At 47.8% G+C, this 14,334-nt stretch overlaps 1 protein-coding gene across 1 annotated transcript in view; it reads left to right on the top strand.

The window, feature by feature from the left end:
• Positions 1-14,334, top strand: part of LOC109931103 (caspase recruitment domain-containing protein 11-like) — a 96,198-nt gene that overhangs the window by 51,960 nt on the left and 29,904 nt on the right. The window contains exons 9-11 of the mRNA XM_048617349.1: positions 4,811-4,929; positions 11,592-11,644; positions 13,561-13,681. Of these exons, the coding sequence (XP_048473306.1) occupies positions 4,811-4,929; positions 11,592-11,644; positions 13,561-13,681 (293 nt within the window). The remainder of the gene's footprint in view (positions 1-4,810; positions 4,930-11,591; positions 11,645-13,560; positions 13,682-14,334) is intronic.

A 14,334-nucleotide genomic window follows, 5' to 3' on the forward strand; every position in this document is an offset into this window, starting at 1 on the left:
CATCTTATGCTGTACAAATACAGATTGTTCTTGTTATTATTATTAGAAGCCTATTCGACAGGCATTGGGGTTAATTTATATCCTGTTTTTTCCCTAGGGTGGGGGATTTCAAGAGTAAGAAGCATATTTTTAAGGTGAGAGGAGAAAGATTTTAAAAAGGACACAAAGGGGCATTTTTTTTTACACAGAGAATGGTTCATGTGTGGAATGAACTTCCAGAGGAAGTGGTGGATGTGGGTACAGTTACAATGTTTAAAAGACATTTGGATAAGTACAAGGATAGGAAATGTTTGGAGGGATATGGGCCAAGCGCAGGCAGGTGGGACTAGTTTAGTTGGTTGGACCGAAGGGTCTGTTTCCTTGCTGTATGTCTCTATGACTCTTCTGATTATACAGGCAGGTACAGAGATATATCATTAAAAGAGACGTGTTCTGCTTGAGTTTCACGTTGGAGGCAGATAGCAGGAGTTATAAGATGTAGAAGCAGGCCATTCAGTGCATTGACACTGCTCCACCATTCAATTAGATCATGGCTGATCTGATTACCCTCAGTCCTGCTTTCCTACCTTTGTCATACAATCATTGATTTGCTTATTGATTAAAAAAAAATCTCTCTGTATCAGCCTTGAATTTACTGAAAGACCCAGCCTTGACAGCCCTCTGCGGTAAAGAATTCACAGCACCCTAAGAGAAAGAAATTCCTCCTCATCTCTGCCTTAAATGTGTGACCTCTTACTCTGAGATTATACTGTCTGGTCTTAGACTCTCTCGTAACAGCACCTACTCTGTTGAGAGCCCTCTTAGAGTCCTGTATGCTGCAACAAAGCTGCCTGTCATTTTTACAAACTCTAATCTCCTCGTCCTCTCCTTGTAAGAACCTCCCTCCATACCAAGCAACAGCTTAAGGAACCTTCTCTGGACTTGTATCCTCCTCCAAGGGGTTGTGAACCATCAATCTTGAGGAAGTTGGCTTGGCCCAATAGGAATTGTTGTGCCAGGTGACGCTTCCTTTCCTTTGCAATGGAGGTGACCAGGCAGGAGTTGGGTAGATACAATCTTCTGTCCAGCTAGAATCCCTACGGTGTGGAAACAGGCCATTCAGCCCATCGAGTCTACCCCGACCCTCCGAAGAGCATCCCACCCAGACACGCCCCCCCCTACCAAATCCCTGTCAACCTGCATTTCCCATGGCTAATCCACCCAGCCTGGACACGATGGCGCAATTTAGCATGGCCGATCCACCCTGACCAGCACACGGTTTGGACTGTGGGAGGAAACCGGAGCACCCGGAGGAAACCCATGCAGACTTGGGGGAGAATGTGCAAACTCCAGACAGACAGTCGCCCGAGGGTGGAATCGAACCCGGGCCCCTGGCGCTGTGAGGTAGCAGTGCTAACCACTGAGCCGCCCCTGAATTGAAGACGGTGGGAATGGAGGCAAGAATCCCAAATCGCGGAGCCTCTTTGACTCTGTGAAAATCGAGTCCAGAGTTATCTAGGCCCAACCATCTTCAGCCACATCATCAACGGCCAACAAAAGGTCAGAGGTGAGGAGGTTTGCTGATGATTGCAGAATATTCAGAACCATTTGCGACCTTTCGATTATTAGAACAGTTTCAGCCAGCTCTGGTCAATATTCTGGCTTGGGCTGGAAAATAACGAACAGCTTTTGTGCTACGCAAGTACTAAAAGTGACCGTAATTTTGGGTCAAAATCGTGGAACTTCCTTCCTAGCACTGCTGTGGATGTATCTAACTCCCATGGACTGCAGTGGTTCGAGAAGGCAGCTCACTACCACCTTCTTGAGGGCAATTAGGGAATTGTCAGCGATACCTACATCCCATCAACGAATGAATAAATAGCAGTTCCCTTATGAAAAAAGAGTCTGCCCATCTCCACTTAACATTCAATGACATTATCATCACTGAGCTGCCCAAGGTCAATATCTTATAGTTACTGAACTCCTGTATCCCTAAAGCTTGTTACCTCTTACAATAGAGACATAGAGTCATACGGCATGGAAACAGACCCTTTGGCCCAACTTGTCCATGCTGACCAGATTTCCTAAACCAAACTAGTTCCTTTTGCCTACGTTTGGCCCATATTGCTTTAAACCTTTTCTATTCATGTACTTTTCCAACGTATTTTAAATGCTGTAATTGTACCAGCCTTCCACCACTTTCTCTGGCAGCTCCTTCCTTGCACACGCCACCTTCTGCATGAAAAAGTTGCCCCTGAGGTCCCTTTTATATCTTTCCCCTCTCACCTCAAACCTATGCCCTCTAGTTTTAGACTCACCCACCCTGGGGAAAACACCTTGGCTATTCAACTTACCTAAAACCCTCATGATTTTATAAATCTCTAATAAGGACATTCCTCAGCCTCCTGCGATTCAGGGAAAAAAAATCCAGTCCTTACCAGCCTCTCCTTATAACTTAAACCTTACAGTCCTGTTAACATCCTTGCAAATCTTTATTGCACCCTGTCCAGTGTAATAACATCCTTCCCATAGAAAGGCGACTAGAATTGTATGCAGTATTCCAAATGTGGAATACTCCCCACTTGCCTGGATGATTGCAGCTCCAACTACGCTAAGCAAACTCAATCCCATCAGGAAAAATCAGCCACTCAATTGGTACCACGCACACACACCCCCCCCCCCCCCCCCCCGAGGGAGGGAAGGACGGTGGCGGGGAGAGAGAGAGAGCGAGAGAGATAGATGACCAGTGGTGGTTTAACCTGAGGGTCACCACGCCTCAGGGGCAGGGGAGAGGTTGAGAAGGAGAGTCCTTTCATGGTAATTTCAGCTGGTGCAGGGAGATGTGTGATGGGGTGAAGGGGTAGGAGAGATGAAATAGCAGAAGATTTCATGATGCAAAAGCCAGGGAGAGCAGTAATTGGTCATACCTGAGCAGAGGTTGTGTCCTGGAACAGCACAAGCATCTATAAAGCAGCTGTTGTGGATCCAACATTAAGAAATTAAAAAGACAGCAAAATAAAGAAGACAGAAATTCAGATCTAAAATTGTTGAATGCAGTGTTGAGGCTACGAGGCTGTGGAGTGTTGAGTTGAAAGCTAAGAGGGTGGCACGGTGGCTCAGTGGTTAGCTTTGCTGCCTCACAGCGCCAGGGACCTGGGTTCAATTCCACCCCCAGGCAACTGTCTGTGTGTAGTTTGCATGTTCTCCCCATGTCTGCATGGGTTTCCTTCAGTTACCTCCCACAGTCCAAAGATGTGCAGGCTAGGTGGATTGGCCATGCTACATTACCGATGGTGTTCAGTGACATGTGGGTTATAGGGGAATGGGTCTGGGTGGGATGGTCCAAGTGTCATTGTGGACTTGTTGGGCCAAAGGGCCTGTTTCCACACTGTAGGGATTCTAATTGGCTGTTCCTCAAGTTTACTCTTTCCTATCCCTGTTCCTTCTGCTCTCATAAGACCCCTGGGCAACTAGAGAAGGACAATAATTTACATTTCTATCTTCTTGCTGTACTGAAGAGTCCTGAAACTCCATTTCTGCCCCCTCAAATGCTGCAGGACTTGCTGAGTATTTCCTGCATTTTTGCCTTTAACTTCAGATTTCCAGCATCCCCAATATTTGGTTTCTGTACACGATCCGAAACTCTGACTGTGTTGTGATCTCCCTGGCCTAAGGATGCTTTTGACTCCCCAAAACACAATTATCCCAGCTTTCAGAGCAGTCCTCTTGGCTCCAACCGGTAATAAAGACTTTTTATATGTGTTAACTCCCTCTTGTTTAATGATTTATTTGCTTTGAACTTGATTCAGTGAAACAGGAGAGATCCCCACTGATCCTTCAAGTTAGCAAACAAAAGCTTGACACCATCCAGGACGAAGCAGCCTCCGCTTGATTGGCACTACATCCGCAAACACCCAGTCCCTCCACCAGTGACACTCTGGGCAGCAAGTTGTATTGTCTACAAGATGCACTGCAGGAATTCACCAAAGATCCTCAGGCAGCACCTTCCAAACCCACGACCCTTCCATCTAGAAGGACAAGGGCAGCAGATACATGGGAACGCCACCCCCTGCGAGTTCCCCTCTAAGCTACTTACCATCCTGACTTGGAAATATATCGCCGTTCCTTCACTGTCGCTGGGTCAAAATCCTGGAATTCCCTCCCAAACAGCAGCTCACAGCACATGGACTGCAGTGGTTCAAGAAGGCAGCTTACCCCCACCTTCTTGAGGTGGTTGAGAGGTTGAGTAGATTAGGATTATTTACATTAGAAAGACGGAGGTTGAGGGGGGACCTGACTGAGGTCTGCAAAATCATGAGGGTTATAGACAGGGTGGATAGCAAGAAGCTTTTTCCCAGAGTTGGGGACTCAATTACTAGGGGTCATGATTTCAAGGTGAGAGGGGAAAAGTTTAAAGGAGATATGCATGGAAAGTTCTTTACGCAGAGGGTGGTGGGTGCCTGGAATGCGTTGCCAGTGAAGGTGGTAGAGGCGGGCACGATAGCATCATTTAAGATGTATCTAGACAGATACATGAATGGGCAGGGAGCGGAGGGATACAGATCCTTGGAAAATAGGCGACAGGTTTAGATAGAGGATCTGGATCGGCGCAGGCTTGGAGGGCCGAAGGGCCTGTTCCTGTGCTGTAATCTTCTTTGTTCTCAAGGGGGCAACTAGGGATGGACAATAAATGCTGGGCCCAGCCAGCAAGTCCTGTGCTGGGACTTAAACCCAGGCTCTACCCCAATCCAGAGACAGGGACAATATCCACCGCAGAATACAAGCTCCTTTGGTAAGTAAGTTATCAATGTTAAATCGAACTGTATTTCAGGAGCTATTGTGGAGCGATATTGAACAAGAGAGGGAGATGAATAGATTCTCGATGATGGCATTCCCACCTTGCAAAGAATCTTTGATGCGTCGTCTGAAGCAGGAGGAACCAGCCGGCAGGTAAAATGACTTGGCTTCTCGGAGATGTGACCAAATACACAGCTGTTTAGGTGAGACTGAATTCAGAGCTTGGAATGTGCAGGAACTCAGGACAAAGCGCCTTATCACTTGCCCCTGGATACAGTGCTCTACAAACCATTTGAACAGCATAAAAATATATAGACACAATGTTTGGCGTGAAAAAATTGGTTTATTTTCCCACTTGGCTTTGTTTTTATAAATCATATTTATATTCTTTGCATGACGTGATTAATACTCCATTGTCATGATTGCAGAGTGATGCACTGGGATTTTGTCTTTTATCACTGCAAAATTCAGTGTGAAATGTTTATAATTTTAAGGAGAAAAGGCAAGCTCAGTGAAAGTGATAGGAGCAGGAGAGAGAAGTGGTAAACGAATGAGAGAGAGAGCGAGAGAAAGAGAAACAGGGAGCAAGAAAGGGGGAGATTAAAAGCACCAGAGACAAAAAATAACAAGAGTATGTGAATATGAGAGCGGGACAAAGAGCGAGAGAGACAGAGGGCAAGAGGGAGAGTGAGAGAGATAAAGAATGACAGAAACAGAATGGGAGACTTAAGAGAAAGAGGAAGGGAGAGAAAGAGAGAGACAGAAACAAAGAATGACAGAAAGAACGAGGGAGACAAGAGAGAGATTGGCAAAGACGAAGAATGACAGCTTGAGAGAGGGAAAGGGCACAGCTTTTCTTATTTTGGGATTGAGTGTCATAGTGAATGTGCTAACTGTTGACTAACAGACTAGTCCCACTGCTGAGAAAATGTGACCAATCGCGCACCTTGTTAAGAGCTGACTGGCGAGCTTTGGCCAATTTCCTGGCCTATCAAGGAGCTTGACGCTGGCGTCCTGAGTCGCCAGAAGCTGCCGGCCAATCAGATGCTGGCAACTTCCAGGTTGTCAAGGAGCTTCTCCTCAGTACAGGGAGAGAGAGAGAGAGAGGGAGGGGTTTGAGGGCGGGGTGGGGTCAGAGGCAAGGGCAGGGGAATGGCTTCCAGAGACTAACCTCTGCCACCCCTCAACATCTGTGTCACAGACTGGTACAATTGAAGATGCCTCACCCCCTCCACCCACCATCACCACCACCAAAGGCAGGTCACCGTGGTTACTCAGTCAGGAAACCAGCTACCTTTCTTGACTGCCAGAAAGAAAGGTGGTGAGTTGAGGCCTTAATGCGTCCATTAATTGACCACATCATGGCCTTAATAGCTGGCGGGAGATGGCCCCCCATGGACCTTCTCATCCAGAACTTAATTAATGAGGTGGCAGGACAGGGGCTGGTATCCCTAAAGGGCCGACCCGCTCAACTGTTTCCCCTCCTTGTCACTTCCGAGGTGGGGATTTCATACAAAGGGTGGGAGAAAGAAAGAGACAGAGTGAGTGCAGGAGAGAGACAGTGATCGCAAGAAAGAGTGGGAGTGGCGAAGAGAGAGACACAGATGTGAGCGAGAGAGGCAAAAAGCAGTTGGGAAAGAGATTAGGATCAGAGACCAAGAAAAATCATTGAATTTCCATCCCTGTTGTGTCAACCTTACAAGCAGCGGGAAAACTCCATTGTGGTTCTGGAAGGGAGAGGGATAGATGCGAAGAAGTGAGGGAGTTGGGTTGGAATGGTTGAGGCCCCATCAAGCACAATGAGAGGATCTTCCAAGAAGGAAGCTGGAAGCGTTGACATAGAAGGTCGAACCATTAGAACTGATGCAGCAAGGGCAGAGAAACTAGGAATGAAGTCTCAACAGGAAGTAGAGATTGGTGGGAGGAAGCATAATCACCAAATTTGTGGGAGTTTGAAATAACAATGGAAAATGCTGGGAATACCAGACAGATGAGGCAGAGTCTGTGGAGAGAGAGAAACAGAGTTAATGTTTCCAGTCAATGGCCTTTTGTTAATTATAGAGTCATAGAGCTGTACAGCACAAAGATACACCGTTCGGTCCAACTTGTCCATGCCGACCAGATATCCTAAATTAATCTAGTCCCATTTGCCACCATTTGGCCCATATCCCTCTAAACCCTACCCTATTCATATACCCATCCAGATGCCTTTTAAATGTTGTAACTGTACCAGCCTCCACCACTTCCTCTGGCAGCTCATTCCATACACACTCCACCCTCTGTGTGAAAAAGCTGCCCCTGAGGTCCCTTTTAAATCTTTCCTCTCTCACCTTATACCTCTGCCCTCTAGTTTTGGACTCCACCACCCTGGGGAAAAGACCTTGACTATTCACCCTATCCATGCCCCTTGTGATTTTATAAGCCTCTGTAAGGTCACCCCTCAGCCTCAAACACTCCAAGGAAAATAGCCCCAGCCTATTCAGCCTCTCCCTATAGATCAAACCCTGCAACCCCAGCAACATCCTTGTAAATCTTTTCTGAACCCTTTCAAGTTTAACAACATCTTTCCTATAGCAAGGAGACCAGGATGGAACACAGTATTCCAAAAGTGGCCAAACCAATGTCCTGTTCTCTGATATAGTGGGAACTGCAGATGCTGGAGAATCTGAGATAACAAGGTGTAGAGCTGGATGAACACAGCTGGCCAAGCAGCATCATAGGAGCAGGAAGGCTGACATTTAGGGCCTAGACTCTTCTTCAGAAATGGGGGTGGGGAAGGAGGTTCTGAAATAAATAGGGAGAGAGGGGGAGGCGGATAGAAGATGGATAGAGGAGAAGATAGGTGGAGAGGAGACAGACAGGTCAAAGAGGCGGGGATGGAGCCAGTAAAGGTGAGTGTAGGTGGGGAGTTAGGGAGGGGATAGGTCAGTCCAGGGAGGACGGACAGGTCAAGGGGGTGGGATGAGACTAGTAAGTAGGAGATGGGGGTGGGGCTTGAGGTGGGAGGAGGGGATAGGTGGGAGGAAGGACAGGTTAGGGAGGCGGGGACGAGCTGGGCTGGTTTTGGGATGCGGTAGGGGGAGGGGAGATTTTGAAGCTTGTGAAATCCACATTGATACCATTGGGCTGTAGGGTTCCCAAGCGGAATATGAGTTGCTGTTCCTGCAACCTTTGGGTGGCATCGTTGTGGCACTGCAGGAGGCCCAGGATAGACATGTCGTCTGAGGAATGGGAGGGGGAGTTGAAATGGCTCGCGACTGGGAGGTGCAGTTGTTTATTGCGAACCAAGCATAGGTGTTCTGCAAAGCGGTCCCCAAGCCTCCGCTTGGTTTCCCCGATGTAGAGGAGGCCACAACGGGAACAGCGGATGCAGTATACCACATTAGCAGATGTGCAGGTGAACATCTGCTTGATGTGGAAAGTCTATTTGGGACCTGGGATGGGGGTGAGGGGGGAGGTGTAGGGGCAGGTGTAGCACTTCCTGTGGTTGCAGGGAAAAGTGCCAGGTGTGGTGGGGCTGGAGGGGAGTGTGGAGCGGACAAGGGAGTCCTGGAGAGAGTGGTCCCTCCGGAAAGCAGATAAGGGTGGGAAGGGAAAAATGTCTTTAGTGGTGGGATCGGATTGCAGATGGTGGAAGTGTCGGAGGATGATGCGTTGGATCCCCCCGGAGGTTGGTGGGGTGGTACGTGAGGACGAGGGGGATTCTGTTTTGGTTGTTACTGCGGGGAGGGGGTGTGAGGGATGAGTTGCGGGAAATGCGGGAGACACGGTCAAGGGCGTTCTCGACCACTGAGGCGGGTAAGTTGCGGTCCTTGAAAAACGAGGACATCTGAGATGTACGGGAGTGGAATGCTTCATCCTGGGAGCAGATGCGGCGGAGGCGAAGGAATTGGGAATAGGGGATGGCATTTTTGCAGGAAGGTGGGTGGGAGGAGGTGGACTTGAAATGGTATCGGTTGCATCCCAAAACCAGCACAGCTCGTCCCCACCTCCCTAACCTGTCCTTCCTCCCACCTATCCCCTCCTCCCACCTCAAGCTCCACTCCCACCTCCTACCTACCAGCCTCATCCCCGCCTCCTTGACCTGTCCGTCCTCTCTGGACTGATCTATCCCCTCCCTAACTCCCCACCTACACTCACCTTTACTGGCTCCATCCCCGCGTCTTTGTCCTGTCTGTCTCCTCTCCACCTATCTTCTCCTCTATCCATCTTCTATCCGCCTCCCCCTCTCTCCCTATTTATTTCAGAACCTCCTTCCCCTCTCCCATTTCTGAAGAAGAGTCTAGGCCCGAAACGTCAGCCTTCCTGCTCCTCTGATGCTGCTTGGCCTGCTGTGTTCATCCAGCTCTACACCTTGTTATCTCCTGTTCTCCGATGTTGGCCAGAATCTTACACAGGGACTCCGCCATTGATGGAAACATGGAGCCTGATGTGCTGGCTTTAGATTATAAATCCGACATTAGTTCCCTGTAATAGAGGAGAGAGCCTTTCTTGAAAAGAAGAGCTTATTAAAGGCCAATTCAGCCAATTAAGAAGCCAATCAACTCGGATATTATGAGATAGCAAGAGCTGCAGATGCAGAGCTGCAGAGACAGAGATAACACAGTGTGGAGCTAGAGGAACACAGCAGGCCAGGCAACATCAGAGGAGCAGGAAAGTTGATGTTTCAGATCGGGACCCTTCTTCACAAAAAAAATTTTCTGAAGAAGGGTCCCGACCTGAAACGTCAGCTTTCCTGCTCCTCTGATGCTGCCTGGCCTACTGTGTTCCTCCAGCTCCACACACTTTCACTCGGATAGTATGCTGCCTTTGCTGTATTGTAGTCGGCAGTTTTGGGGCAGAGGGCGGCAAGATGTGCAGACTGCTTTGACTCAACTCTGGTGAAAAAGTGGGAAGGCAGGTAAAGATGGAAAACTCCCCTTTAGTGGGTGCCATGTCCTACTCCCTCCCTCACACCTGCACCACCGAGATGGTACACAACCTCCGCCCCCCACCGACAACCCCCCCCCCAACAACATTCGCCAACCCTACTGCCCACCCCTCTTCCCATGTTGCCTCTAGGCCCAATCACTGACCACCGTCCCGCTCCCTCCCCAGCCTGACCAATCCAAGTCCAGATTCCATGCCACCATCTTTGTGGGAGCCACTTGCAGGTCCTGAGTGAGCTCCAGCACTATCCAATAAACGCTCAAGAGCTGCCAGTCAATCTGATTGGCTCTCGAAGATGGAAGCTCCTGGAGACAGTGCCTGACTGAGTTCCACAAACAAACTAACCCTCCCTGGCACAGGGCTGGCAATGAGATAGCCCACAACCGCCCCCACCTCCCCGAAATCTGGCATTGTTGGTCTTAGAGCAGAGAAGATCGAAGTGGGAGACACCTGACTGAGGTGTACAAAGTTCTGAGGGGAATGGACAGGATAGGTAGGAAGAAACCTTTCTTATTAGTTGAGTGGTCAATAACCACAGGGGACACAGTTTTCAGATAAGGAGCAGGTGGTTTAGAGGGCATTTGAGGAAGAATTTTTTTTACCCAGATGGTGGGGGATATCTGAGTAAGCCTAAAAGGGTAGTCAAGGCAACAACCATCGTGACATTTAGGAAGTATTTAGATAATTACTTGAAGCACATTAGCATACAGGGCATGGGAAATGCGACTAGAATCCTGGTGACCGGTACAACACGATGGGCCGAACAACCACCTTCTGTGCTGTGACTATAAATTCAGGCCATCAATTTCTTTCTCCTTCTGGGCCCTGCTGAGTATTTCCAACAATTCCTGTTTTTGTTTTGTAGTTTCAGATTCTCAGCATCTCCATCTTGTATCACTACAGATTTATCCCATCATCCTCATTCATCTCAAACTTCCACCTCACCTTTTCTCTTCCAAAATCTGAGCCAACTAAATGCCGTGTTCTGACCCACCTTAACCTATTGGCCGTCTCAACCTTGGCACTGTTTTAGAATTTATTCAGGGAACATGGGCTTTGCTGCCGAGGCCACCACTTTGTTCCATCCCTCTTGAACTGGCTGGTTTGCACAGCCATCTCGGAGGGCTGTGGGTCTGGAGTCACGTGTAGGCCAGACCGGGTAAGGGCAGCAGGTTTCCGTCCCTAAAGGACATTAGTGACCCAGATTGGTTTTTGCAACAACTGGCAATAGTTTCATGGATTTCCATTACTAAGACTAGCTTTCAATTCTGGATTCATTGAGAGAATTTAGTTACCTTGGTGGGATTTGAACCAATGATTCATTAACCTGGATCAGTTAAGACTCTATTCACTGGAGTTTAGAGGAATCGGGGTGATTTCATAGAAACCTGTAAAATTCTAAATGGACAAGACAGGGCAGATACAGGAAGGATGTTCCCAAAGGTGGGAGATTCCACACCCAGGCATTTTAAGGATAAGGAGTAGGCCATTTAGGACTGAGATGAGGACGAATTTCTTCTCCCAGAGAGTTGGGAGCCTGTGTAATTCTCTGCTGCAGAAAGCGGTTGAGGCCAAAACATTGAATGTTTTCAAGGAGGAGTTAGATCTAGGTTTTAGGGCTAAAGAGATCAAAGGAGAGAAAGTGTGAACAGGGGACTGAGTTGGATGATCAGCTATGATCATGTTGAAGCAGGCTGATTGGCCTACTCCTGCTTCTATTGGCTACGTTTCTGTGTTAACCTGGGACTCTGGATTACTCATCCTGTGACATTGCTATAACGCTACTTTCCCCTCATAGATAATGTGTGAATTTGAAACTTGAGTCTTCACCGAAGTGTCTGAAGGAAAACCAAGTAACGATCTGCATTTATTTACCCTCCATCCAGGTTTGAATCTTGGCCAATCAGTAGCTCGATGGAGAATGAGGACAGCAGTCCAGGTATTTGTCCTTTGCTCTCAATGCTTTGAGGATAAGTGTGAATCGGTTGGGCTGAATGGCCTACTCCTGGGCTGTAAATTTGGTATAACTCGACACAGCAATTTGTATAAATGCGAGAGAGACTCTGGATATTTGATCAAAAATGAAGATTGAAGTGGGGAGCTTCTGTTGCCAAATACCACATGTGAACCAAGGCTATGGATGCAATAACAGAAAATATGGACCATCTTTCAAAATACAGTCAACACGAGGGGTGGGGCAGACACAGTTAGTGAAAGGACATTTTAAAGAATTCCTTCCAGATTCTTTTCCACCCGTAATCCACGTTTCTTTTGAGCTATGCGACCTTTCATCAGGTTAGACATCTTCAGCTCAGACCCTACTTTTACACCTACCTGGAAATGAATGTGAACAGCACTGTGGATGTAACCACACCACCTGAACTGGAGTGGATCGAGAAAGCAGATCGCCACCACCTTTTCAAGGCAATGGATACTAGCTTAAAAGGACAAAAGGACAAAGCTAAAAAGAACCTGACCTGTACCGAACTGAACTCTATTGCGCCGAGACAGCAAAGCAGCCCCATACTATTGCGTTTCATCCTCATTTTCAAATACCTCAAACCCTCCTCATCTCCATTCTCCTTTAGATTCATAGAGATGTACAACACAGAAACTGACCCTTCAGTCCAACTCATGCATGCCGACCAGATATCCTAACTTAATCTTTCTGAAGAAGGGTCCAGACCCGAAATGTCAGCTTTCATGCTCCTCTGATGCTGCTTGGCCTGCTGTGTTCATCCAGCTCTACACCTTGTTATCTCAGATTCTCTAGCATCGGCAGTTCCTACTATCTCTAAATTAATCCAGTCCCATTTGCCAGCATTTGGCCCTTATCCCTCTAAACCCTTCCTATTCATGTCCCCATCCAGATGCCTTTTAAATGTTGTAATTGTACCAGCCTCCACCACTTCCTTTGGCAGCTCATTCCATACACGCACCACTCTCTGTGTGAAAAAGTTGCCCCTCAGATCCCTTATAAATCTTTCCCCTCTTGCCTTAAACCTATGTCCCTCTAGTTTTTGACTCCCCTACCATGGGGAAAAGACCTTGTCTATTCACCCTATCCATGCCCCTCATGATTTTATAAACATCTAAAAGGTCACCCCTCAGCCTCCAATACTCCAGGGAAAATAGCCCCAGCTTATTCAGCCTCTCCCTATGGCTCAAACCCTCCAACCCCAGCAACATGCTTGTAAATCTTTTTTTCTGAACCCTTTCAAGTTTCACGACATCTGTGATTCAACCAATTTACTTGCATGACTTCAAACATCTTGGACCTTTACAGAAACGAACACAGAAATTGCTGGAGAATCTCAGCAGGTCTGTCAGCATCTATGGAGAGAAAGCAGAGTTAAAGTTTTGGGTCCAGTGACCCTTCTTCTGAACTTTAGAGTACCACAGTAGACACATGGGGGTTTGGTTAGCTCAGTTAGATTGCTGGTTTGTAAACCAGTGTGTTGCCATAAGCATGGGGTCAATTCCTACATTGCCCAATGTTACCATGAAAATATCAACCTCATTCCTTATCTGAGGCACGCTGACCCTTGGGCTAAACACTCCACCAGATGTCCGTCCCTCTTCCTAATGAGAGAGTGGGACTGTGGTGGCTATGTTTTACCTTTATTGCACAGGTAGTCACAGCTAGAAGCAGCATGCCTACCCTCCATCTCGAATTCTCGCTCTTAGTGTCAGGAGTCAATCAAACTTGACTTATTTAGCTCTACTCACATACCGTAGCAATCAAGCAGTGTACAAGGATCTGTGATCAGACAAGCTTAATCAAACATGACGATGCCTTGGGCTGGTTTTACTTTATTAAAGGCGCTATATAAATGCAAAGTCTTTCCTTTCCAGATGAAGGTCACTTGCTCAGCCTATCCGTCGCTCCCAGTTTGTTTGGGGCCAGATTTCACCCACCGTCAGAAGATCCCAGCCGTGTGGCCGTCAGTGATCAAGACAACAGAAAGGAAAAGAGGTAATTCAGCTTTTACCTTCTTTCCCTGCAGATTCGTTCAGCTTCTGAATTTTGGGCAGATGATTAAAAAGAAAAAAGTAATCAAGCAAAAAGAACATTCAGGTGAACGCTGTACATTTCCCAGTGTTCCTGGCCTCATTATCAGTACCAAGTTTCTGTCTCAACCCTCTGCTTGTTTCAACACTGTTCACCTTTACAAGGTTCACTGTTTGACTGTGCCTTTCTGTCACTGATCCCCTCCAACTCCCTGCTGCTGCCCTCGTAATAGCTGGGCGGGGGTGCACTCTCCACTCGTGTAAGTCCCGTTACTAAAGGGCGATATTTCCGACTTGGGAAGTCTGTGTTTGTTGTCTGAACTCGACTGTGTTCACAGGGACAAGATATGAAATCATTTCGAGTCACTGATATAGCAGCTAAAGTACACTGGCCTTCCACTGTACGGTGACTGGATAATGAGGGGGCACAGAGATTGGGAAGGGAGGAAAGGGGGGGAGTGGAGTGGAGCGATGAAGGGGAGCTGAGGCAGAGTGGGGAGGGGGAGTAATGAGGGGGGAGGGCTGAGAGAGAGTGGTGAGGGGGCGTAGCGAGGGGGAGGTGAGGGAGAGTTGTGAACGGGGAGGTGAGGGGGAGGGGTGGGGGGCATAGCGAAGGGG

This window comes from Rhincodon typus, chromosome 37, assembly GCF_021869965.1.
Source record: "Rhincodon typus isolate 14 chromosome 37, sRhiTyp1.1, whole genome shotgun sequence".
NCBI classification, from domain to species: domain Eukaryota; kingdom Metazoa; phylum Chordata; class Chondrichthyes; order Orectolobiformes; family Rhincodontidae; genus Rhincodon; species Rhincodon typus.